General features: G+C 38.2%; 1 protein-coding gene across 1 annotated transcript in view; it reads right to left on the reverse strand.

Annotated features, from left to right (window-relative positions):
• The window catches only part of KCNH5 (potassium voltage-gated channel subfamily H member 5), a gene marked incomplete at both ends in the record, with an annotated part of 194,890 nt that overhangs the window by 15,785 nt on the left and 151,666 nt on the right, over positions 1–27,439 (reverse strand). The window contains 2 exons of the mRNA XM_083351057.1: positions 2,682–2,878; positions 23,727–23,979. Coding sequence (XP_083207183.1) covers positions 2,682–2,878; positions 23,727–23,979 — 450 coding nt within the window. The remainder of the gene's footprint in view (positions 1–2,681; positions 2,879–23,726; positions 23,980–27,439) is intronic.

The following is a 27,439-nucleotide window of genomic DNA, read 5'->3' on the forward strand; positions in this document are numbered from 1 at the left end:
TCTTTCATGTTACCATTTTTGCTGACAAAAATGATTCTTGCAAACTAGTCCTCCATGAGCTGCTAAAAGAGAGAAAATCCGGGACATTTCTCTGTAAAGTTGTAATAAACGTTATTCCACCCTTTGTTTGATCATGCCACAACTGTGCATTTGTACACACCAGAACACAGTAAGATGGCACTGTCCTGCTCAATTAAAGAACAGAAGACCAGCTGTCTCTGTTCATCATAGTAGGATAGACTTCTGTAGACTTCACTACTTCACTAAGTTCAACTGATGCAATGTCTGTGCTTTGAATCTTGTGTTGGAGCTTGTGCTGAAAATAATAGCAAATGTAGCCAGGACAAACTATAAATGTGACTTTAATTTAAATGTTATTTAATGAAAACTAAATAAAGGGCATATGATTATTATCCTATCATGTATTTAATTATTTCATACTTCTGTTTGAAAATTATTTCTGAAGTTCTCCAGATGTTGGACTCAAGACTTTCAGTGACTCCAAGCAGCTTTGCTTTTTCTCACCATTTTTTCCTCAAAGTTCTAAACATAACCTCAGCCACCAAAGATTATTTTACTTCTGTAATACAATGTTAGTATTTATTGCTCTTGTCTGGACCCCTTGGAAACATGAATGGAATCAAGTATACCCAGTTTCACTGGACAATAAGAATGAGTTTTCAAGACCTAATTTTCAAGGCATGAAAGCATCCTGATGGATTAACACCAAGGTTAATTTCATACCCATCTTAGAAGTAGAGAAACACAAATGTACAATGGGGGGGCGAACATCTGACTTTTCACAGAGTGTGAAGCCTTCTTCTCCATGCCTTTTGTCACAGTATTACTGCTTCTTGCCTTGGAAACTAGCCAATTTTTGAAGATGAGTTTTAACTTATTATACTCAGAAGTTTTCCTTTTCTTTCCCCATCTATTTTTCCCAGCAAAGTTGATGAACAAAAGGTTTCCCTTAGGATCCAATTATACCCTGGTAAAAAACACATTGTTTTTCAAAGCTATTGTATCTAACAGTATTTTGCAGCTGACAATTGGATTATATTCAACATTATCTCTGATGAATGCTCACATTTTAAAAAGCCTATTGTCTGAAATTTGTTCCCAATGTAAGGGTTCAGCCTTTCTTGCTACTAAGGTCATAATGTTAGGGAATCTTTTATTCACTAGCTTTGGCAATACACATGGTGCCAGTTTGTTTTGTTTATCCCTAATGCAACCTGATTATCGTGCCCTGAAATTTCTTCTGTAAATTGGAATAGAAAACTAGTAGCCAAGAGTCTTTATTCTGAAATTGTTCTGTGATTGTGAATTGGATGAAAAAAAGGGAAAATGGGGAAGGAGATAACAGAAGTATAAAATCTGAGTTTACTGATTTGTTTTAGTTTAATACTTTATATTTAAGTTGACATCAATTATTGAAATTAATTCCATTCCTTTACTCAGCACCAGGGATGATTAGTTTCTTCAGTATGGAATGTACATTGGAAATCTCTCACAAAGAAGTTGGTTAAGGCTAGAGGGAGCGTCTAAGACATAGATTTTATGTTATCTTGTCTGAATCAATTCTGAAAACATTTCAGAAAAATCATAAATAAGTCTAACCTCAATTGAAAGTAGAATTGTGAATAATTAATGAGTCTTTTTCAAACACCAGTAAAATGGCAGAATTGCTTTACCATATCTATATCTGCTAAGAAGGGTTATCTGGAGGCGGTCCGGGTCTGGATGGGGAGAAACAGGCTTTGTCTCAATCCTGCCAAGACTGAGTGGCTGTGCATACCGGCATCTCGGGTTAACCAATTTATTCCATCGTTAACGATGGGGGTTGAGGTGTTGCCCCCCATTGATAGGGCTCACAACTTGGGCGTCCTCCTGGATTCACGGCTCAATTTTGAAGATCACATAGGAGCCGTGACCAGAGGGGCTTTTGCCCAGATTCGCCTGGTGCGCCAGTTGCGGCCCTATCTGGACCGAGATGCCCTACGCGCTCATGACCTCCCAGTTAGACTACTGCAACGCTCTCTACATGGGGCTGCCCTTGAGGACCACTCGGAGGCTTCAGCTGGTGCAGAATGCAGCTGCATGAGTTGTGATGGGGGTTTCCCTGGGAAGAGTTTTAGGAACATATGCTGAATAAGTATGTGTGAAGGGGGGAGGAGGAGGAAGAGGAAGAGAAGGGGAATCAAATGAGACAACATTTTAACTCCAACCTAATGTTCTCCCTGTTCCTTCTTTCTCCAGATTTCCTACATTTTCTCTCTTTCCTTCTTGTGTTATTATATTCTTATAGATCACTCACTCCAAAACCTTCCAGAATCTTCTGCTTACTCCATTCTTGCATTTACTTACCCAGAAACTTTGTGGTAATACCATAATTCATCCAGTTATAACCAAAGGCTTTTTACCTACTCAGTCTCCTAGTAAACTAATGAAGGACCTGAAGCAACCTCTCACAGATGCTTCTTCAACATTTCATATTCCTTCATCAAGAATGGGAACCTTCCGACCTGCAGATCTAAATCAGTGCACTATACAAGGCCCTTCTTTCTCCTGAATAGTCTCACTTCTTCTTTATCATTAATTTTTCTCTGGTTTAGTCTCAACAATTAGATCAGTACTGTACAAACAACCTTCCATGTAAAATCTGATTAAAGAGATCTTACCCGTTTCCTCAGATTGCAGGTTAGAGTGAGGTTCCTTGAGAAAGAGTTTGCAAAAGCTGTATAAAAGTCCAGAACTTTCAGCAAAGCTTCCCGTTTGATAATGTGCAAATCGCAATATGTTAGGGCCCGTACGTTGGCACACGCATGAGCCAGAGTGGTCTCTTTCCAGAAGATGTCCCCAAAAACATCCCCTTTACCTGGTAAAGCAATGAAAAAAGCAATTAGAAACAAAAGTTTATAGAAAATAAACAAATAAAATCAACAATTTAAAATTAGCAATTCAGCTTGCAGCAAGTCATCTAGGGCAGGGGTAGGCTCAGGAATTCTGGGAGTTGAAGTCCACAAGTCATAAAAGAGCCAAGGTTGCCTACTCCGATCTAGGGTCATCATAGATAAACAAGAAATGATGTTTCTGGAGAAGAATAGGCATAATGTAAATTGTTCCTTTACCACAAGGAAACTGTGAACAATTTATTTAATAAGTTATTATTTCTATGGACACTCCCATCAAAGCTCACAGGTCCTGAAGCAGTTCTTCAGAATCAAAAGTTTGCATTACTGCAATCAGTGTTTGCTTTTTTTTTTTTTACAAATCACCATCCCTAAATTAATGTTTATGATAGGAAATCTAGGTATTCATCATGACAACAGGTGGTGTTTATGTCTGTGGAATGATATTACAAATCTTGCAAATCCCTGCAATTTAAATAAATGCTTAACGTATGCCATTGCAGGTTCTACCATTCAGATCAATGTAGCCCAAACTCTCTCTTGCAATAAAACACTTGGTGTAGTGCCTGTTTATCTGCTTTTGGGGCATAACCCTTCTTAACACACCAATAAGTTTAAACTTTTTGCTTACTCTGTGTGTGTGTGTGTGTGTGTGTGTGTGTGTGTGTGTGTGTCTGCTTGAATCTGTGTGCACTCCTGGCAACTACCTGCATGATAGTTTTCTTGGACTTTTTTTGAAATTGGTTCATTGTTGCCCTCTTCTTCCTAGGGCTGAGAGAGTGTGACTGGCCCAAGATCACCCAGCTGGCTTTTGCCCTAAGGTGGGAGCTAGAACTCCTGGTCTCTAGCTGGTATCTTAACCACTACACCAAACTGGTTCTCAGGGAAACAGCAATAGTTAGTGCCATTGCACTGGCTTTCTGTGTTTGACCACTAGGGGCAATCAATGGAGCAACAGAGACTTTGCATATTTATCTTCTTTGCAAAATACTTACGGTACTTTGCATATGCTATTAGCCAGATTGATATTCTCAAGGACTTCATAGCATCCTTCCTCTCCCAGCTCAGCTTTCCTTTCTCTTCCATCTCTGGCCTGTGTGGCTCATATCTGTACCTGACTCATTCACTTTCCAACAGCATGCCCACAGCTTTTAATAAACTTGAGTCAATCAGACTTTTTTATTTCTTAAAGAATGATTATCTTTGTTTTTTCCATATGCACAAGCACAAGCCTCTAGAATAATTTCCTTAAAATGCTATCATCTTACTTCGGTGTTGCTCAACCTTGCCAATTTTAAATGTATAGACATTAGTTACCAAACTGGTTGGTGAATTCTGGTAGTTGAAATCCATACTTTTTAAAGTTACCAAGCTTGAGAAGCATTGTTCTAAGTGTTTCTCTCTGAGTATGCATTCTTTCTGCTGCATTTAGCTATCTCTCATCCAACAATGTTCCTTCCCCAAGACTACAACTGAGAAGCATTGCCTCATTTCTTCCTGAATGCTGTGTGCACCACTGTGTGCTGCTACTCCAATCTGAGATCTTTCAGAGAGAATTTTTCTTCCCAGCTGCCAGAGGGTCACTTGGGAGGTACCAGATGGATGGCAATCTTACACTCTCAGTGGCAGGATGAAAAACAGCCTCAAAAGCATATTTTGGAGCTTCTGAATTATGAAATGAAACAGATTATTTTCCCTTTACTGTAAGAAGAAATATACTGTATGAATTTATACCACTTATTTGTAACATTTTCTTAATTTGGCAGATGTTTGGAGCTATAACTGACCACTATACTTCCTGACTGATAACTACCTTCTCAAATGTCTTGAGGTCAGCTTGTTTGAAAAAGTCTGAATGGAAGTAATATAAGTATGTATTTGTGTGTGTGTGTATACATATATATGTTGGGAAAAATAGTCAAACACCAGGATAAACATAAACCAACTGTTTAATAAACTTAGCTTTTGTCGGCTAACTGCTGACATTGTCAGAGTGAAATGCCAGAGGTTTGGGAGTTTGTTTATGAGACTGGTATGTTTTTGCGCTCTGCTCATTGAGTGAGTTACTGGTCTACCTGCTCTGATTAGCTTCATCTATTGGAACCATGACAACCAGTTTGATTGGAGCAACATGAAAATCATCGGCCATGCTACCACCCACCACACCCATGAGTTCACCGAAGCCTGGCACTCAACAAGCAATTCCATCAACAGATACATTGACCTACAACCAGCCTACGAACCACTCAGAATGCAAATCAACCACACAGCCAACCAGAGATAGCACCAATGCTCAACCAACCCACACAAGCCCCCCCACCACTTCACCTCCCAATGGCCCTCACCTCAGGTAACCCTCCCAATCACAAGACCCATCACAAGACTCTCACTTGACATACCCACACATGACCCATCACAAGACCTACTGACTACACAAAGCCCTTATAAACAGAAGAACACTGACATCCCTTAAACTCTGCTAATGATGTTGCCTAGCCTGGTAACGAAATGTTTGGAAACCAACTCACATGGCTGGAAAAAGAACCTTCACCTTCACTTCATGGTGATTTGCTTAATGACCTCAGTCAGAACTGCTGGAACTTCTAAGTCAGGTGCATTTGCATGATTTTTTTAAATTTTACAACCACATTGCTTAGCAACAGAGTTGCCAGTCCCAAATGCAGTCAGTAAGTGAAGGCTATCGGTACTAGTTGGTACATCATTAAGGACTAAGAAAACTAACTGGCACTTTTGTCTACACTAGCGTTCTGTCAGGTACTAGGTTTCATACTTTTATGATCCTTTTGAAGATGCATGAGAATATTGGTCATAGAAAATAAATAATTATGAGAGACTGTCAGAGAAACCCAGACAGATTTCATTCATTTCACTCAATGGTTCTATTAAAAATAACTATAATCCCAAATGCTGCCAATTGGTCAGCTGCAAAATAGAATCTACTTAATCATTTTTAATTAGAAGCCTACCAAAATGAAATTATGAGTTCATGTTTCTACACAAGAAAAAAGATCCATCATGCTGCAAGAATAATAAAATAGTCACTTGTGTCAGGGTTTTCTAAACACTGAAGGAGAAATTATCAAAGAGACCATTATCTACTGAAGCTTTTTTGGAAGAACTGGGATTCGAGTAAATTAGTTACATGGGATTTTTAGTGCAAGAAAATAACTTTAGAGGTTCCATGGTGTGTTCCTCTTGTCAAAAACTGGCTCTTGTTATTGCTCTCCAAAGCTAGGTTGTGTTAAAGCTTTCTGCCATTCAAAGAAACAATAACTTCTGCTTTCAAAAAAGAAGACAAATCCAATGAAATTCTCACATACAGAATGTGTTCTGTCAGTAAATTTAATTAGAAAATGTTCATTTGTGTCCTGCCATTCATTGTATACTCAATTCCCTAGTACTCTGCAGCTTCTCTGGCTTCCCAGGAGAGGATATCATGAAGGAATGTCTCTAATTCTTCTTTTATTGTTATTTATTATTATTTTTGCTATCCATGCTACGGGGGAAAGTCCAACCAATAGGATATTATTGGAAAAGTATTTCTTCCTCAGGGTCAAATTTGGAGAAATTATGCACCCAATTTCTCTGCCCAGAAATATGATGGTTTCCAAATGAAATCAATATTTAGCTTTAACTCCTAAAACAGTTCCCCATAACTTCATGAAATGGAATGTGGCTTTCCGTGAATATCGCTTTGGGCCAAGGATACTATATGTTCTCAACTCCTTTCTTTCTCCATGTTTGTTAGCAGTTCCCAGACCAGACCATCTCTCTGTTTCCCCTTTCTTCTTTTTAGAGGCTATTGTTGTGAAAGTGTAGAAGTAAGAGCAGATGCAGAGAAGGGAAGTGGAACAAGGAGAATGAAGGTCCCCTGTCTCTCTGGTTTCTTTTCTCCAGCATGTTTCCTTTAACTTTCTAGTCATTTTTTGTACTTGCTGGGGAGGAGAAAAACAAACAACAGAAGTTACTGATCATTGTGGAAGTGATTTGTGGAAGTTATTCCATAAATTTGCTATTCCTATTAAAAAAAGGGGGGGGAGGTCTGTACTCTCTAGCTCCCAAAGAGAAATGGCAAGAGTAGCACAGAGTCCTATGGTCAAATGTTGAGGGGTGGGGATGGTTCTGCAGAGAGCCAACTAGAATCCTGCAGATCATCAACCTTCTTCAGAATCCTTCTTCCTTGTGAATCAGAATCTTCATATGGGAGGTTGTGTCCTGTTTTCTAATAGAAAATGCCATTTTCCTCATGGATCATTTGGATCCTGCTTTGGTCTGCCTCAGGGGCACACTGGAATTGAAATAAAATCTTTACTGTAAGGCAATGTCCTTAACAAATGGTTAGCAGGGTACCTCTGCGCTAGGCAAGAAGAGTATGTGGATGAAAGCCTTATTTTTTCTCTCTCTTGAACTAAAGGTGTACTTCTAAACTGGTCCTACTAATCCAGTAATTCCAGTGTTTGCTCAATCTGGGCAACTTTAATTTCAATTTCCAATTTCAATTTCCAGAATTTAATTCTCAGGCTGGCTAGATAATTCTGGCATCTTAAAGTTTCCAAGATTGAGGAACACTGTACTAAACACTCAACTCAATTCTTAGTATTCTGAGTGTGGGTCAGTGCAAACCTATCTCAAACCTTACTTCTAAATTCTGCCTGATTGAGACAGCCATTCATTCAATGAATGAATGAGTCTCTGGCTATACTACAGATACTATCTCAAATGCTGTAAAATAAGTGGGAAGATGCTACGACAATGAATATCACTTTCTCTGTTGTCTGCCTATCTCATTCCACCAGCCTGCTTCTATTTTATCTGCTAAATGAAATAGAGTATAACAAAGAACTACCACACTGTATTCTTACACAACTGAATCCTGCCCAGAAGTCACATTAAAACAAATTAAAATAAAGTACTGTAATACACTTGATATAATTAATGTATTTAATAATTTCCCCTTCTGTTACAATTCAGCAGCAACTTTATAGAGGCTCTTGAGACTGCACATAAGCCTTTAGCAGAAAAGGGTCACATCCCCAGGTCCAGAAAATGTGCTAGAGGCACAGACACTGCTTTGCTCTAGTCCCCAAAAAGAACTAAAAGGATGGACTAAAGCACCTGCTGCCGGCTTCAACTCCCCTCCGCCCTGTGCGTTCCCACAGAGAGGGCCTCCTCAGGGTGCCTCCGGTCAGGGAATGCCGACTGGCGGCCCCCAGGGGGAGAGCCTTCTCTGTGGGTGCCCCGGCTTTGTGGAACCAACTGCCGGTGGAGCTCCGGACGGCATCGGACCTCCGAACTTTCCGTCGTGGTCTGAAGACCCATTTGTTTGAATTGGCCGGTCTGGCCTGATGGGGGAGTTGGGTTTTAAATTGTCATTTTAGATTGTATTATTGTTTTTTAATTGGGCACTGATTTAATCTTTGTTTTAACTTTTGTATAGTATTGTATTTTTATTTATATGCCCTGTGAACCGCCCTGAGTCCCCAGGGAGAAGGGCGGTATATAAATTAAATAAAACATAAAAACATAAAACATAAAGCATACTTGCGATATTAACTTTTAAGGCTGCATCTGAATCCTCCTGTTTTTCAAAAGAGTCCCAACCAATAGACCAAGGGTAATTTAATAAGACATGAGAAATGTATTATCAGCACTTTAATGTATTGCTTACCAGGATGAGGGTGGGTGGGAGGATGTGAGTCATGCTGATCTGCTCTGCAGAGGCTCATCTCTTTAACCTGTCATGGTGGTGCTTCTGATCGGCTCTATTGGACACTACATTTTGATAATAGTGATTTCTGCCACTTAGTTGTGGGATTCAAATATGTGAACAACTGGTTCTCTGTGTGGATGCTGCTTTCGGAAGTCCATTCTGGGCCTGGGCAACAAAAAATTAGCTACCGGTTCTGCCAAAGTGGTTCGAACTGGCTGAATCCCACCACTGTGCCACTCCACTTCAACAACGGAAAGTGAGTGTCACTTCTTTTCATGGCTTCTCTTTTCAGCCAAGCTTCAACAATCTGCACAACATTGCATGTAGAAGGGACTCCTCCAGGGAAAAGAGAGCTTTAGGCTCTTATGAAAACTTGAAAATCAGCCCACAAGAAGGCATTGGCTAATTGGTTTCATATTATTGCCACATATACACAAAAATGATATGGATGTGTCAATTTAGCCACTGGGAGTTGAAAGAGACTTGTTTGATTTAATTTTTCAAGCATTTATATCTACATTTTCATGCATAACAAATAGCAAATAAAAAGATGAGGTGTAGAATAAATTATATAGATTATAGTGAGTATAGTGGGATTCTATGGGTTGATAAAAATGAAAGGTTTTTTCCTGGTGTTGAAAAGATTGTAAAACCATAATTAAGAAGAAGAGTGTTAAAAAATGGAGGTACTATTGCTGAGAAAGCTCGTTTGTTGTAGTTGAGTAACATATTGCTCAATTTAGGAAGCAACTGTGAGAAATATCTTGGGAGAAAAAATTGAAGCATAGGCAGATTCGTATGTTGTTATTATAAACTAAAGGTTTTAGAAAGTGATATCAGGAGCTCATGATAAATCCTGTTTAAATATATATCACATCCTTTTAAAAATATATTACAGCTCTATTGTTATAGCACTTCCCGAGTGATAAAGGTAAAGGTAAAGGTTCCCCCGCACATTCGTGCTAGTCGTTTCCGACTCTAGGGGCCGGTGCTCATCTCCGTTTCAAAGCCGAAGAGCCAGCACTTGTCCGAGGACGTCTCCGTGGTCATGTGGCTGGCATGACTAGACGCCAAAGGCGCACGGAACGCTGTTACCTTCCCACCGTAGTGGTCCCTATTTTTCTACTTGCATTTTTATGTGCTTTCGAACTGCTAGGTTGGCAGAAGCTTGGACGAGTAACAGACGCTCACTCTGTTACTCTCTCACTCTGATATACCACCATTAATATATTTTAGATTCTTCTAAGTGCAGTCCATAACAAGTTTTGACAAACATACTATTTTGTTTAAAGTATAATTTGCATGTTTGTATTAAGATAAACATATGATTTTATTTATTTTATTTTATTTTATTTTATTAGATTTATATACCGCCCTTTCCCGAAGGACTCAGGGCGGTTTACAGGGTATTTAAAACCAAACCAATACAAAAGTTAAAAATAATTTAAAAAGATTAAATCATCCCTAAAAATTAAAAAACCCAGTTAAAAATTCTCAGCCTGGGCCGGAGAGCTCAAAGAGCCAGGTCTTCAGGTCCCGGCGAAAAGAACAAAGGTCCTAAGCTCCACGGGCAGCTGGTTCCAGAGGGCAGGCACACCCACAGAGAAGGCCCTCCCCCTGGGTGTTATCCACCGGCAGTCTTTTACCGGTGGCACCCTGAGAAGACCCTCCCTGTGTAAGTGCACTGGATGAAGGGAACTTGATGCTGGCAGCAGGTGTTCCCTCAAATATCCTGGACCCAAGCCATGATTCATGTAAAATAGAACAGATTTTAGTGTTCTCTTTTATGCACATTATCGTTTTCACATATTTCTATCAGGTAAAGATATAAAAAAATATATACCAGGGGTCCCAACCCCTAGACCGCAGGAGTGGTGGGAAAGCATGCATGTGTACCTCCACTTGTGCAAGTGGTGGGCAAGTGCATGCATGCACATGAAGCTCCACTGTGTGTGTGGTGGATGGTGTGCCCACTGCTTGTGCAAATGGAGCTGCATGTGCGTGCATGCACTCATCCACCACACACAGGGAACCATTCTCTTTCAGCAAAGCCAGAAAGGTTGGGGAACCCTGATATATAAAGATGTATCTAGCATGGCCTTCAATTTACCAGTATATTGCACAATGCCATAGAGGTTCAAGAACAGAATGGTGGCAGTCCACAAGACTGAATGTTTGCTGTTGACATTCAGTCATACCTCTGAAATTGTCTTTAATGCACAAAATATGAAAGAAGGAAGATAGTTTTGTCTCCCCTCCCCTGATTTAGCTAAAAGTCAAATGTTGTGGGACTATTACATGCTACTTGGTTCACTAGATCCTACTGATCAAGCAATGCCTTCAAAGTAACTTTCATAAAATTGCATCAAAGAACACTCTGTCAAAGTCTAGCAGTGGAAACAGGTCTGCTTCCTGTTGTCAACATCTTTATATCTTTCCACAGTTTTTTTTTAAGAAAAGTAACATGGCAGAGGGAGTAGACTCTCAACCATAGCACATAATGAGATTATAAATCTGATATAATCTGTTTGAATTTGCCTGAACTTTTTATTTGGGTCGTGCAGCTACCTCTGGTAATACAATTTATAGGAGAACTCTGAATGGATATTTCAGAATGGATTTAATAGCTTTACTAAGAAGGACATGAGCTATTGGGAATAACATAATTCCACTAATGATTTTTAGATAACAACATGGCAGAAAGTAAATGTTTGCCCTGCTGAGTTTGCTGCTAATAGCATGCTTTATGTGCTGCTTTAAAATTTTATTTATTATTTGTTTGTTTATTTATTCATTTATTTATTACCACAGCATTATAAAACTTGTTAAAATGTCCTTGTTTTCAGTGTACTGTTTATAGATGTGCTTCCTTGATAATTAAATATTCTTCATAATCTAAAATAACAAATTACAAAAATTCTGATGTGCTGTGGCATATTCATTTTCTGACTGAAATACACTACTTTTCTGCTTGCTTATATACTGTATTCTAGATTCCTTTGTAAGTATAAAAATTAATAATAATTATTTTATTTATTTATTAAATTTCTACTCCAGTCATCTAACCTAAGTGATTCTGGGTGGTTTGCAACAGCATAATAAAACCATATAAATACATGAACAATTAATTACTAATTACTAATTATGTGATTTGGTAAAATAATTAAATGATAAGCATAATATGAAACTAGCCTAGAAACAGCTGTTTGTCTGCCCACTTATCATATATAAGAAATCAATAGTGTCAATATAAACTATTGCCCAGATGGTCCTGGTGCCTATTGTACGCAGAAAATTACTAGCCTGATAATCAATATCTTTCTTAACTACCAGTGATAAAAGTAAAGATAAAGATTGGAGCAGCCTTCCAACATCTGCCAATCACAAAAACCTGCTTAACTACAAGGCTGGCCCTAACCTCACAGGTATGTTTCTGTAAATGGATAAATGTTTTCTCTGCTGCTTATTTCTGGCTGTGAATGTTGGAAAAATTATTGTAGATATGTTTGCATGTATTTAAACAATTTCTATAGATGCCAATGTCAGAAAAGTGACTCTGGGAACTTCCAGTGAAGTCATCGTTGAAAAAGCAGAGATGACATTATGGATGAAATTAGCTGCTGGTTGTAGATTCTGAACAAGTGAAATCTCTCTGAAGAAAGGAGAGATCATGAGAGCACCTATATATATTTCAGACAGCAGCTTCTCATGAACTGACATTTTTGCAATCAGCTTGTGAGTTGAGCAGCTGGGAGTTGAGGATCCTGTCAAAGTTCATCGTGATTATTGTAGCTTTTAAAAACATAAAATTCAGCCAATCCTGAATTTTCTATTGCTTTTTAATCATTGAGAAACTCTGGATTGGCAAGTTTAGGTATTCTCTGGATGAATTTCCTTTAATCTTTTATGAAGGAAGTTTTGTGTACAAGTATAAGGATTTTTGAACTTTTTTCAGAATTAACAGCAAAAGAGTGATTAGAGTGTTGTTTTTAGCTAAAGGTCTAGATGTACTTAATAACACTTTAAATATAAGAATCCTTCCCATGGGTAAGCACACATATCTTTGCATTTGGAAGAAAAACAATGTAAGATGGAACTTTGAAGACTGGACAGTTAAGGGTGGGAGCAGAGGGAAATGAAGTTTATAATTAAAGAATAAGAACTTAATTGAACTGGTTGGGAACTATGCAAGAGAAATTATAAATGCAGCTCCCATGCATTTTGAATGCAATTTGCAAAATAAGAACTTGCTGTTGAATTTAGATATATTGGATTACCTTGACTACTATAAAACAAAAATTGCAGAGTATTGGTCTTATTGGTCTAACATAGCGATAGAGATAAGCAGTAGACATTTCCATGTGGAAATGCACTATTATGAAGTGACAAAAATTCATGCTAGAACAGCCTTACCAATTGGCATCCTTTAGACATACTGGGATTATAAGTCCCAGAATTACCACTATGGACTAGGTCAGGGGTAGGCAACCTTGGCTCTTTTATGACTCAGCATGGCTGGCTCAGGAATTCTGGGAGTTGAAGTCCACGAGTCATAAAAGAGCCAAGGTTGCCTACCCCTGGACTAGGTGCTAAGTTGGGGAAAGCTATATTAGACCAATAAATGAGTCTCTTACTGACAGTCCTACCAAGCCAAATAAGATTGATTTGGAGGTCTTACAAATGTCTAGCATATACAGAAGCTACACACCTTTTTATTTCAATAAGGCTCTGACATCTTTAAGCAAAGCAAGATCAAAAGAATTAGACTGACATCACCACCACATATGTCAAGAAAACTTTTCTGAAGTAGGAGGATTCTTCAAAACTGTCTAGTAGCACAGTATGTTCTTTTGTTTAAGAAACATCTGAATAAGCAGTTCAAAGCTCTTTTCAATGTGGCAGCTTTCAAATATCTTTGACTATATAGTAAAGAGAATTCTACATATATTTTCCATTAAAAATATCTGCACAAAGGCAGTTAAGATGCAAATTAGCTGCATGAAATTAATCCCTCCATAGTCATCCCATCAACCTCTTTCCCAGTTTTGCTGTGCACATTTTGCACTAAGTTTCCAAGGATCGCTCTGATATTTTCTGCACAAAAAATAGGCATGGAATTTATGTGACATTGGCATACACTACTAGAACATGATTTGGACCCAGTCTGAATGTACAGCAGGCATTAATATTTAGTGCAGAACTTTACTTTATTCTCAACCCCTCTGCTTCCAAGAACAGTTCAACCCTTTAACCAAAATTCCATTTCTTCATTATCTTTGAATCCATTCCTTCTTGTTTTGTCTGCTTTTAAGATAATATCATACTGTATGCTGCTCCTGAAACAAATAATGGAGTTGAAGAAAGCAAATGCACAAAGTGGGCCCATTCATAGCTACTCCATTTTTACAAACCGTCGAGCTTTTTGAGACGGCACCACTAATATTCACTGTTTTCCATTGCAAATTTTTATGGAATTAAAAATTAGTTTTAAAGGGTGAATTAAGCTTCTGCAGATGGGGAAGACTGTTTTAACCTACGGTGCTACTTTGAAAGGGTGCTGCAACTGAAATATTGCTAATGATGTTCAAGAGCTAATCAAATCCTATCTAATGAGACTGCATTGGAAACAACCTATCTATTCCAGCAAGCCGGTCTGGCCTGATAGATTTGGGGTTTTATTTGTTTTTATTGTTGCTTTATTGTATACTTTGCTCTGTACACCGCCCTGAGTCCTCCAGGAGAAGGGCGGTATATAAAACGAATAAATAAATAAATAAATAAATAAATTTGCCAAGATGGCCTCCAGTGCCCTGTGCTTTCTGAGGGGCAAACAAAGGAATGGACAATATACTTGCATGTCATAGAGCTATACAAAAAGGGAAAAAAGGCCAACAATAAGGTCATCAAATAAGGAAGATTGATCAACCTGAATATTCCCCACAGCAGCTCCCTCAATATTTTTGCCATCCACATAGTCTTCAATACTGTAATGCTGTCTCCTCTGCTTTTTCTTATCCAGCAATTAAATCTTTCAACCTTTGCACTTTCAGGTATTGCACATATACCTTATTTTAGGTAGGGTAGACAATTCCAATGTATGCAAAGCTCTGCAAAATATTTACAGCAATGTAATAAATTCCTAACTTCAGAAATGTTATATAAAGATTTTGGGCTGCTGTTTTTTTTGTTTGTTTTTTTTGAAAATGATGGTTTTGTTATTTTACCCAGATGGCAAGGTAAGAACTGGCCCAGTTTTAAGATATTTAAATTTGTATGATAGACATTTTGGATGCCGTTCCAAATAGGTTAAATTATTTTAAATTGTCTTCAATTAAATCCTGCGCTTCCACATTCTCCTACACACATTCTCCTGTTTTTATGCTTCTAATTTATTTTAATAACATGGCTTTAGGACTGTATAGTACTATAGTATAACATATTTCTGGCTTTATGCTTCTTATATATCATCCTAATTACTAGGATATATACTTCTGATATATCATCCTAATTACTAGGACAAAAGACAGGTTGAATTACACTTAATAAATAAAAAAATAAATGTACAAAGTTTGTAATTAAAAAAAACATTCCTACACCAAAATCAAGTCTATTTTTCCAATACTTTGAAGACCTTTAAGGAAATACAAACATGTACAAATATGTCTACCACATTCCAGCCTTCTTGATAGCTAAATCAAGAAGTTTGGATTTCTTATCCCTAGGTTTTTTTTTGCCAACAGTGCCCAATCTATGTGAACTTTGCTGTTTAACTTAAACTAATCTGTCATTCCTCCCACAAAAGCTACTGTGGTTCTTAATGTGATATAGTTATCTTTTCTCCTTGGGATTTTCCTATGCAGTTTAGAAAAGGTCCAGAAAGTGATTTTAAAGATAACAGTCAGTTTTAATCAATTATCTCATTTATGTTTTAAGGGTGAATGACAGCATCATAGATATATAACAAAGACTGTGTTATGAAGGCGGTAATAAGGCCTGATGGGAGTTTTTCTTCATATTAATATAACAAGGATATTTTTTTTATCACTGATTGATTTGTATTACACTTGTTATATCTTAAGTTCGTTAGGCATTGAACGAGGCAGAGGTGTTGAAACAGCAAGCAAGTTTATTAACTCAGAACAGAAGCAGCTCTAATGGCTGCTGCACAGCTATTTATACTATTTGGCCTCTAGGCAGCAACTGATAAGTTTAAAGTAACAGTTTTCCGCCCCAAACCTAATTATCAGCTTGGAGACAGCCAGTCTGGCTTTCAGTAACAGCAACCATTAAGCAATACAGTAATCTAGGTCAGACATTAAGCAAGTGATTAAAACAGTTATGGCCAATACATTTCAACACTTAACTTACATTCACCTGTGATGGATTTCTTGATATGAGGACCCAGATTGTTGGGGGCAATTAAGCTGACTTTGTAATAATGCCGCTTGGGGTGTGTGTGAAAGCCCTAATAAGCAGGCATATACATAGAATGAAGGCTACTGCTAAGCTTGTAAGCCGCCCTGAGTCTTCGGAGAAGGGCGGGATATAAATGGAATTAAAATAAAATAAATAAATATAAAATTAGGAGTGCTAGTGAGGGCTGTTGCTAATGCACACTTACCATAAATTTATTATTGGCTGAATTCTGACTTGCTATGAATTTGTCAGTAAAAAAAACATATAGGGAGGAAAATGCACGAACTGACCTCAGGTTCTTGGTAAGTTTTTGTCTAAGGACATGCATTCAAGATATCTAAGAACTGCAATGCATATCTGACTGTGTAGCCTACACAAATCATTCCTGTGGTGAAGAGTTGGTTGGCCATGAATCAGGGGCTTTCACAATGCACTTGAAAAGAAATCGGACTTTGATAGCACACAGTCATGGCTGCCATCCTTTTTTTTTAACACATAAACATGCCCATGGACACACCAGTGCTATTGACAAGCATCTTTGACAACCAATACTTTTATAATCCCAATAAAGTATTTGTATTCATGTTAATCTCATATGTAGTTTTCCTTAATTGGTTATTACAAATTTATTATGCAAGATAATCATACTTAAGTGGCAGATATAGCTGTGATTTTTGTTCTTTGATTTCAACATTTGCTACTCTGGCACAAAAAGGAAATTTAATAGGATTTTTTTATTATTATTAGTTTGCTTAAGAAAATTGGAAGGAAGTGTACTTGGAACTGATGACAGACTTTCTTGGCTTCACCCTTAATAATGTACTTGATATAACCAAATATATCTGATAATGATAATGATTAGTTATCATCATCATCATCATCATCATCATCGGTTAATTTCCATACATTGCTTCTTGTCCTGCCTTCAGGTGCTTTGGAGAATAGCTTGACTCCCTCTTCCTTGTAGCAGCCCCTGAGATATTGGAATGCTGCTATCATGTCACCCCCTCACCCTTCTCTTCATTAAACTAGACATAGCCAATTCCAGCAATCATTCCTTATATATTTTAGCCTCCAGTCCCTAGTCATCTTTGTTGCTCTTCTCTGTACTCTTTCTGATCTGGGGCCAAGAAGCATCTAATGAGATCTAACTGTGTTGCTGTATATCACTGTCAAACTCAATCATGTCACATGACGTATTGTGGCATATTGTGACATTTTTTTGCCTTTGTGGAGCTGGGGTGGGTATGAGCTGCTCACGATGCATCCAGCCTGTAGGCCACCAGTTTGACAGCCCTGCCGTATATGGTCTATAGCTTTGGGAGTTAGGACCAGCATCGTGTCTGAAGTAAGAATGTATAGAATAAAGATCCAATACAGTTCCTTTAGAAAAAGATAATCTTTGGTCACAAGATCTCCGTGTTAGCTTGATTACCCAGGCTTGTGAGATCACAAATTTCGGAGGAGATGGTTTGATCCACTGGGCTGCCCAGCTTAATAACCTACATAGCTAAATGCCCAATCTAACAGATTAGGTTTTGAGGTATAAGGAAACTGAATAAAGATTGAGCGCTTTGAGGTAACTACTGGGATTTAATAACTATTAGAAAGAGAAACAGATGGTCTGGTTGATCAACATCAGTTTTTTAAAGAGCTGAAAGTAATTGCTCTTCATATACAAACACACACAAACACACATACACACATTTGCAACTTTTTCTGGTCAAACAGATTTTCTAGATTTCATGACATTACAAACAAGCAAGGTGAGACCTGAAGGAGACACTTTAATGAATATTTTTAAAGAATTAGGTAAAGGTAAAGGTTCCCCCGCACATGCGTGCTAGTCGTTTCCAACTCTAGGGGGCGGTGCTCATCTCCATTTCAAAGCCAAAGAGCCAGTGCTTGTCCGAGGATGTCTCCGTGGTCATGTGGCTGGCATGACTAGATGCCAAAGGCGCACGGAACACTGTTACCTTCCCACCGTAGTAGTCCCTATTTTTCTACTTGCATTTTTACATGCTTTCGAACTGCTAGGTTGGCAGAAGCTGGGACGAGTAACAGGCGCTCACTCTGTTACATGGCACTCGGGATTTGACCCACCAAACTGCAGTTCTTCTGATCGACAAGCTCAGCGTCCTAACCCACTGAGCCACCACGTCCCTCTTTAAAGAATTACAATTCCTTTAAATAATTTTCAGGGATTTGTATGGGTCAAAAGTTCACAAATCCTTGATTTTATTCACCACAGGTCTCTGATTGGTTTGGATTACACATCTAGTCAGTCAGCAAAACACAGAAGCAAACAGTAGAAACAGCAAATAGAAAGTTTATGAATATTCTAATATACAGTATTATAGGACTTATTGTCCTATAACAAGGAAGGAACAATCAGATCTACACATGCAGAATTCCAACTAACTACTTTATTATGTTCTGCCTATAATAATAGAATCTCCCCAATCTGGCAGCTGTCCCTTGGGAACAATTAGGCTTAACAGCAGTCAACACCACAATCAGCCAATAAGAAACCACACCCAACCAGGCACCACATAAATACTATGCATAGAATAGCTCAAAGCACACATTCCAGTAGAGAGAAGTTCCTTGAGAATGGGCTCCAGCATGAGTCTGAAAGCTCTAATTCCAGTGACCTACTCAGGTTGGATCCTGCAACATTATCCTGGGACATGTACTGTATATTTGCCTTCATTTGTGATAATTAGATAAAGTTCCAAGGAAGGCTGGTTTTTTATAGTTGCACAGCAACTCTTGATTAGCTCTGCCCTTTATCATTTATATTTCATCTGTCAGGCTGGGTGCTTCCCAGCACTTTTTTTTAACTTTGTCAAAGGGCTATTTATATGAGTAAGGTATAGCATTAACATACATTATAGCATGTAGATCAGGGGTGTCAAACTGCCAGCCCATGGGCCAGATGTGTTATCTGAAAGCCATGCCCACCCCATTGTCAGCAATGGCAAAATAGTCCCAATAAGTCTCGTGACGTCACGTGACATTGTGAATTTGACATGTCTGATGTAGATGGTTATTGGTTCTGTACTTGTCATCTGCATATTAAATCAAATAAAACAATAGCATAAAGTAGGAAAAGAACTTGTTAGGAATCAGAGAAGGGGACAAGAGAGAATGAGGTGGCTGGATGGAGTCACTGAAGCAGTAGGTGTGAGCCTAAATGGACTCCAGAAGATTGTAGAGGATAGGAAGGCCTGGAGGAACGTTGTCCATGGGGTTGTGATGGGTTGGACACAACTTCGCAACTAACAACAACAACAACAAGAAATAAATGTTGTTGTTGTTGGAAGTAACCCTGGCCTATAGGGAGTTATTTAGGTGCAATTCCAAATGTTCCCAAAATTTAAGAATAAGTATTTCGTACAGCTGTATCTATAAAAATCTGTTTAACAAAGTTGAGGGTTGACAACAACACATCTCCATTAACAGGTCTCACCCTATTTAGCTAAAAATGAAACTTCTTTGATACCAGATGGCGTCTGCACAATCAGAAACTTCATCATGCCGGATGAGTTTATTCCATCCCGTTCATCCTTAGAGCTCCTACCTACTGTTGCATCTCTTCTTTGGCCTAAACTGGGTGAACAGAACAGAACAGAACAGAATAGAATCTGGGAGGGACCTTAGAAGTCTTCTAATCCAACCCCCTATTCAGGAAGGAAACCCTACACCATTCCAGATAATGGTTATGCAATCTCTTCTTAAAAACGTCCAGTGTTGGAACACTCACAACTTCCGGAGGCAAGTTGTTCCACTGTTCTAACAGTTCTAACTGTCAGGAAATTTCTTCTTAGTTCTAGGTTGCTCCTCTCCTTGATTAGAATAGAATAGAATAGAGCTGGAAGGGACCTTTGAGGTCTTCTAGACCACCCCCCTGCTTGAGCAGGAGAACCTATATCATTTCAGGCAAGTGACTATCTAGTCTCTTCTTAAAAATCTCCAGTGATGGAGTGCCTACAATTTCTGAAGGCAAGCTTTTTCCATTGGTTAATTGTCCTCACTGTTAGGAAGTTTCCCCTTAATTCCAGGTTGCTTCTCTCTTTGGTCAGTTTTCATCCATTGCTTCTTATCCTTTCTTCAGGTACTTTGGAGAATAGCTTGAAGATTATTTAATCAAGACAATACGGGACTATTGACTTTTTCCTTTAACAGCAATTAATTGGTAAGAGGTTAGGTAGTAATGTTTAAAAAAAATAATCTGGTCTCTAACAAAGTCCCAACACTGTAGTCTATGAGGCTTTCTCAGTTTTTGAAGATGTACGGTGTTAATATTTGCTGAATGTTAATTTATTCCATATATCAAAAGAAGCAGACACTTTTATTCAAAAATTTACTAGTCTAAATATGTTCCCATAGCAAATTGTAATAAAAAGTAATTGGTTTAAAATCAGTATTTAATTGGCAAAAGACCTTTAGCTGGTTGATAGTAAATCATTCCCCCTAAAGATAGAGGCTTTAGTTGGCTGTTATCCTCAGAAAGCAACTGCCATCTACTATAGCAAATCAATATGAACCAGTAGTGGACAATTTTGTCTAATTTTTATCTTAGTTGGTTTCACTCCAACTCTACTCTATCCAATTTCCACATCGATCTGTGATTTAACATAAACACTCAAATGTATTCCTTTCTTTTGTCAAGTTTCCCTTTTTGTGCACATTTCAACTCAATTTGCCCTAACAGGAACATTTTTTGTAGAAATTTTTGCTTCTACAGACATATTCCATTCATTCTTTGCTAATTGGTTGTAGATTAATGGTACTCTAAGAAGGATGTGACACTGTTCTGATGCCATATTAGAAAGAAACTTTCTAATATCAAAGGATGTGAATTTGAAAGCTTTCTATCCAAAACATTTTTTCTACAATCACCTCATTCATATAGTTTCTAATAGGATGGAGTATTCTCCCCCAAGTAAGAATGCGACATTTAATATAGCAGAAAATATATTCAAACAGTCCAGCTCTGCTTGCTCTTGTACACAACTCTTATGCCCATTCTTTTTTATTTTTTTAGATGAGTTTCATGTACTGTAACTACAGCAAAATAAATGAAAATAACTGTAAGGAACAGGGTGAAATCCATCAGTGGACTCTTCGGAAACAACAGGGCTAAAACAGATCTAAGAACTGGTTTCTATGAAGAGTCACATTATCTGAGGAACTACATTCTTGTAAGCCCAGACATTAAAGTGTTTACAGCCATGTTTTCCTCCCTCTTTTTTTCCATCCTCTTTTCAACCTCTTTCATTTTCTCATCATTTCTTCCTTCCCTCTCATCTGTTCCACCTCTGCTTTGTTGTCATCAGGATGACAGAAAAGAGAGAAGGGTCTTCCTCGAGGGAAGATTGATTGATTCCTTGCAGATTGTTAAAAGTAGATTGAGGGCTACCAAGTTTGCTAAAAGAAAAGCCAAATCACCTCAGGACAGAGATTGACTTTGCCTGGATTTAAATATGAAAAGATCAGATATGGATGATTCCTAAATCCCACCTGAAATCAAGTCTTATGTGGGAGAAACAGTACCATGTGAGCAAAGGATATCCTTAAGTAAATCTTTTGGTGCTCCCAGTTTTGAAAAATGTTTTACCACGGCAGTTAACATTAGGATGATTGTGCATAATGTGAGATCCCAGGATCACATGGCTTCTGAGGTCCATCAGCGCTCTTCCAAATTGCTCATCAAATTGTAAGTTTTGAAATGAGGAAGAGGGATATTTATTTAATATATATTATTTATTTAATACATAGGCTTGTCTGAAATGGTATAGGGTTTCCTGCCTAAGCTGAAAGATCTCCAAGACCTTGGACTGGAAGACCTCCAAGATCCCTTTTAACTCTGTTGTTCTGTTCTGTTCTGTTCTGGTTTTGTTTTGTTTTGCTCTGCTCTGCTCTGCTCTACTCTATTCTAAATAACTGTATTTAATTGATTGCAGCTAGCTTTAATTAAGCTTATAGTTAAACTGAATTAAACCAATCTTAATATTTATTCTTGGCTCTTTACTTTGGGAAACAGGTAATCAAATGTGGCCTTGGCCCAAAGAAAATTATTCTCTAAAGTTTAATTCCTCATTCCACAGACCGTTGGGTCTGTACCACTTGAATATGCCTTCTTGTGCCTTGTCCTCAAGTAAAGACTATCTCATTTACCAATTGTAAAATCTAAATGTGGTGGGTGTGTTTATTTTTCCCTATGAAAATCAGTATTATGCCGAGCAAACAATTCACAGTATTTATGAATCAATAATTTCTGTTCTGATGGATGTAGTTCTAGAATGATGTTTCTCATTCTGATAGGATGAGCAAGCACATTTGTGATGTTTCCTTGGGGAGGCTGTTATTATATTACACACACTTCATTACCACAGCATTAGCAAGCTCATACAATAGCCAAGCATCTTACATTTCTAGCTAATTACTATATTAAAGCAAGTCATGGACAGGAGGAAAATAACATATATTCATTTATTTATTTTCTTAATTGTATTTAATAATATTGTGCATAATATGAATAGGAGTAAAAAATTATGTGCAGCTCCTATCAGTCAGCAATTAATGTTTGCATCTAGGTGACCTTGTGCCCATTATTTTGCTAGCCTGAAATAATTATGCTCTCACAATCTACTCTCAAAATGTATGAGGGTATAACAAAGGATTTTTTTTAAAAAAAGTCTTTTGCTAATAGAGTAAACAAATTTGGGTGAACAGAACAGAATAACACAGTTGGAATGGATCTTGGAGGTCTTCAACTCCAACCCCATACTTAGGAAGGAAACACTATATCATTTCAGACAAATGGCTGTCCAATCTCTTCTTAAAAACATCCAGTGTTGGAGCATTCACAACTTCTGGAGGCAATGTTGTTTCACTGATTAATTGTTCTAACAGTCAGGAAATTTCTCCTTAGTTCTAGGTTGTTTCTCTCCTTGATTAGTTTCCATCCATTGCTTCTTGTCCTGCCTTCTGGTGCTTTGGAGAATAACTTGACTCCCTCTTCTTTGTGGCAACTCTTTAGATATTGGAACATTGCTATCATGTCACCCATGATGGGGAAGTAGGCTGATCAATTTTTGTTCCTACATGACTAATTGTTTCAGCCCAAGCCCTTACAGGGTTCTTGTGGTTAAAAACCAAGGGAGAAAATTCAATGTACAACTTTATGAGCCTTAGGGGGAAAGGGAGGATATGAATATTTATTTTACATAAACATTTTTATTTTATATAAGAAAATAAGAATTAAGCACAAAACTTAATAGATTCAAACACCATCTAAACCAAGGTGTCAAACTGCCGGCCCGTGGGCTGGATGCGTCATGGCGAAACTGCGCCCACCCCATTGCCAGCAATGGAAAAAAAGTCACAATATGACACGACACATCACGTAACATTGCGAGTTTGACACCCCTGATCTAAAGTTTTGTAGTCTGAAATTTTGTCAAAAAATAAAGGCATCCATGGATTTTACCTATAACAACAACATTTCTAAATAGAACTTGTTAAATAACAAGGACTGGGTGATAGTACCCTCTTGACATTTTAAGCAATTGTTTTATCACTTTAAAGTGTATAAAAATGCCCCATTTGTATCAGAGTAATGGCAGCCATACAAGATAGCTGCCAATTCATCATCCTACCTAAGATGGCCACCACCTCATCATCCTGTATGACTTCTAATGATCCTGAGACAACAAAGCAGAGGGCATCTACGCTTTCACCAGCGTGATAGATAAGATCTCCGGGAGCACAATGGATTGTCTGGAATTCCACTGCAAGTGCTCGCAAGCAGCCATCGCTAGCTAGCCGAAAAGCTGGATGTTCATTAAAAACCTTCCGATTGAGATGCACGCATATATCTGCTCTCATGTCCTTGGGACATATTGAAAGGACCTGGAGGGAAAGGAAAAAACATGACAATGAGTGCACTTTAAACAGACAGTATGAAGGTTAACATACATACGTAACTACTTTAATACATTATATTTGTGCTAATGGCAAATATCTGTAGCTCGGGTATAGGATGAGGGTGGAAGTTTATTCTCCATACTTGTGGCTTGGATTCTGAATGTTCAGAAACCAATCCACTAGCTCGGAGACTGAACCTCCACCCTCATACATTATAATGTTTAAAGAGCTCCAAAGTCAGATCTTTTAAGACAAGCCTGTATTACCTGACTATATTGTAAATGTATAATTTACAGAGACTACAATAGATGATAGTAATTTTTCTTAACGCTTCTAGATGAATTATTACAAAAGAAATGTTGGAACCAAGAATTTGAATCTTTGTGCATATATTTACAGAGACTTCTTCCCCATATACTCATATATAATCAATGTGAAACTTGTTATAATGTAGGTTCTACCAAGGTTCACAATGATTTTAAATCATTGCTTTATAGTTGAATTGTTTTTATGTTGTAAGTTGCTCAAAGTACTTTGTTTTTGAGGTGCCATGCACAAGTTTTAAATAAAATAAATGAAAATATTTAACATTTAATTGAATTCATATTATTTACTTTTAGATTTCATAATTAAAGCAACAAATTATTTACTTTAGGGGGGACTCTTGAGTTAATTCTACATATACTTACTTTATAGTAGTTCCCACCGAGTTTGGTATATTAACTTTAAATTCAAGTTAATGCTTTTAGGATTATGCCTTGATACCTGTACCCTAAATAGCTTTTACTATCATGTTCTTAGAAAATGGACTGGCATGGTGACAGAGACAGAGAAATAAAGACTTCTCGAGTGCATAGGTATAATTTTTTGTAGATACAATATTGTTTTTTGTAGATACAATAGTGACACTTTCATCATGTTCTCCAGCAATTTAGAAAGATGAGAGCATACTGTGTAGGAAAAAAGCCAGCTAATCCATCAGGACAAATTCAATAATTAACTGAGGCTCTGTTCCAACAGATTCTAGTCAAGCCACTTCCAAGTGAATATAAGTACAAAGAGAGACTGTTCTCTCTCAACAACTGTAAAACAATGATCTATCCACAAGATATGTACTTGATTTTTTTTTCATTTTTAAAATGTAAATGAAATCTCAGCTACAGAAGTAGCATTTATTAAAAAGTCTGTGCAGGTAAATTTTCAGAAGGCAAAGAAAGGGAACTTGGGTTCTTCCTCTTTTATAGCTAAAGTAAGAATTAGCCTGATATTATGTGACATCAAATGTCTGCTGGAGTAGAAAACCTGGGGTGAATATTTTTATTTATTTATTTTAATTCCATTTATATCCCGCCCTTCTCCAAAGACTCAGGGTGGCTTACAAACTTAGCAGTAGCCTTCATTCTATGTATATGCCTGTTTATTAGGGCTTTCACACATACCCCCAAGCGGCATTATTACAAAGTCAGCTTAATTGCCCCCAACAATCTGGGTCCTCATTTTACCTACCTCGGAAGGATGGAAGGCTGAGTCAACCTTGAGACTGGTGGGATGCGAACCTGCACTAATTGCAGGCAGCTGGTGTTACTTAAGGAGGCATTAGCCCACTGCTCCACCAAGGCTCTATTAAACTAGCATCCATTTTGTGTGTTTTCTCATTGAAACTGTGAATTAATTCTATTCCATTTCTGCATATTTTTTATGTACATAACTATTTATACCCTAATTTTCCCAATTATAAAAATAGCATTTTTATATTTTTTTTCTTCAGCATGCAGCCTTCTCTGGTGTCAACTCCTGCATTTAAATGGCCTGCTGAAAGCCACAGTGAACCCTCTGTGGCTGTAGTACACTTTAAGAAGCCAAGTTATGGATGGAGTCTTGCTTAGTTTTGACTTCAGTGAACAATTCCATTTTCCATCTCTCTGAAAAATTTAGATTTTGACTTCACTATCCTATGATTTATTTATTTATTTATTTAATAATATTTCTATACCGCCCTTCTCCCGAAGGACTCAGGGCGGTGAACAGGGCAAGAATAAAAATACTGAGTTACAAAAATTAAAAAAAGGATTAAATACATGCCCACTAAAAACAATCAATACAATATTAAAACCCCAATAAAACAACAGTAAAAACCCCCACCAATCCCCCCTCAGTCCAGGCCGGCTTGTTCGAATAAGAATGTTTTTAGATTGCGGCGAAAGGAGCGAAGATCGGGCGCCATCCGGAGCTCAACCAGTAACTGATTCCATAGCTCCGGGGCGCCCACAGAGAAGGATCTCCCCCTGGGGGCCACCAATCGACATTCTCTGATCGGTGGCACCCTTAGGAGGCCGTCTCTGTGGAAACACACAGGGCGAAGGGAGGTCGATGCCGGCAGCAGGTGTTCCCTAAGGTACTCCGGACCCCTGCCATGTAGGGCTTTAAACACCATTACTAGTACCTTGAATCTCACCTGGAAGACAATTGGTAACCAATGCAGCTCACAGAGCAGAGGTGTAACATGGGAGTATTGGGAGACTCCCAACACAACTCTCGCGGCTGCATTCTGTACCAGTTGGAGCCTCCGGGTGGTTCTCAAGGGCAGCCCCATGTAGAGAGCGTTGCAGTAGTCCAGACGAGAGGTCACGAGCGCATGAGTGACCGTGCATAAATCATCCCGGCCTAGATAGGGCCGCAACTGGCACACCAGGCGAACCTGGGCGAAAGCCCCCCTAGTCACAGCCACTATGTGATCTTCCAAGGTGAGCCGTGAATCTAGGAGGACTCCCAAGTTGCGAGCCCTATCTACGGGGGGTAATAGTTCACCCCCCATAGAGAGAGATGGAATATCTGAATTGACCTGGGATGAAGGTATGCAAAGCCACTCAGTCTTGTCGGGGTTGAATTGAAGTCTGTTCCTCCCCATCCAGACCCGAACCGCCTCCAGGCAATGGGACATCACATTGAGGGCATCACTGGGGTGGTTTGGGGTCGAAAGGATGTGGAATAGGAAATATATTGGAATTGATGTCTGTCATGGATCCATATTTCTTTCTGTTCTTGTTCAAAAGGCTAGCAATAGAATTGTTAGATACGAAGGAAGAAGCAGGCAGGGTAGAAGAATACAGTGTGGTGTAGTAGCTAAAATCTTGGAAGACTCATATTTCGGTCCAACATCATCCTGAAAAAGCCCCTGTACAAGTGTGGGCAACTCATCATCTCTCAGCTTTATAGAGCTCTTGTTGTGGGTAAAGTAAGGGGAGTGGTATAACTATCCCTTTCAACAGGGAGCAAGCAGAGAAAAGAAGACTTAGGCAGAGTGCACATTACCAAAGTAAAACAATAATGGCAAAGTTTTCCAGTAGAATGCACATTTGAATTAATCTATAAATTCAAATTACGATTTGATTGCAAATATATATATATATTTATTTATTTATTTATTTATTTATTTATTTATTTA

The sequence above is a fragment of the Vipera ursinii genome, assembly GCF_947247035.1.
Source record: "Vipera ursinii genome assembly, chromosome: 1".
NCBI classification, from domain to species: Eukaryota; Metazoa; Chordata; class Lepidosauria; order Squamata; family Viperidae; genus Vipera; species Vipera ursinii.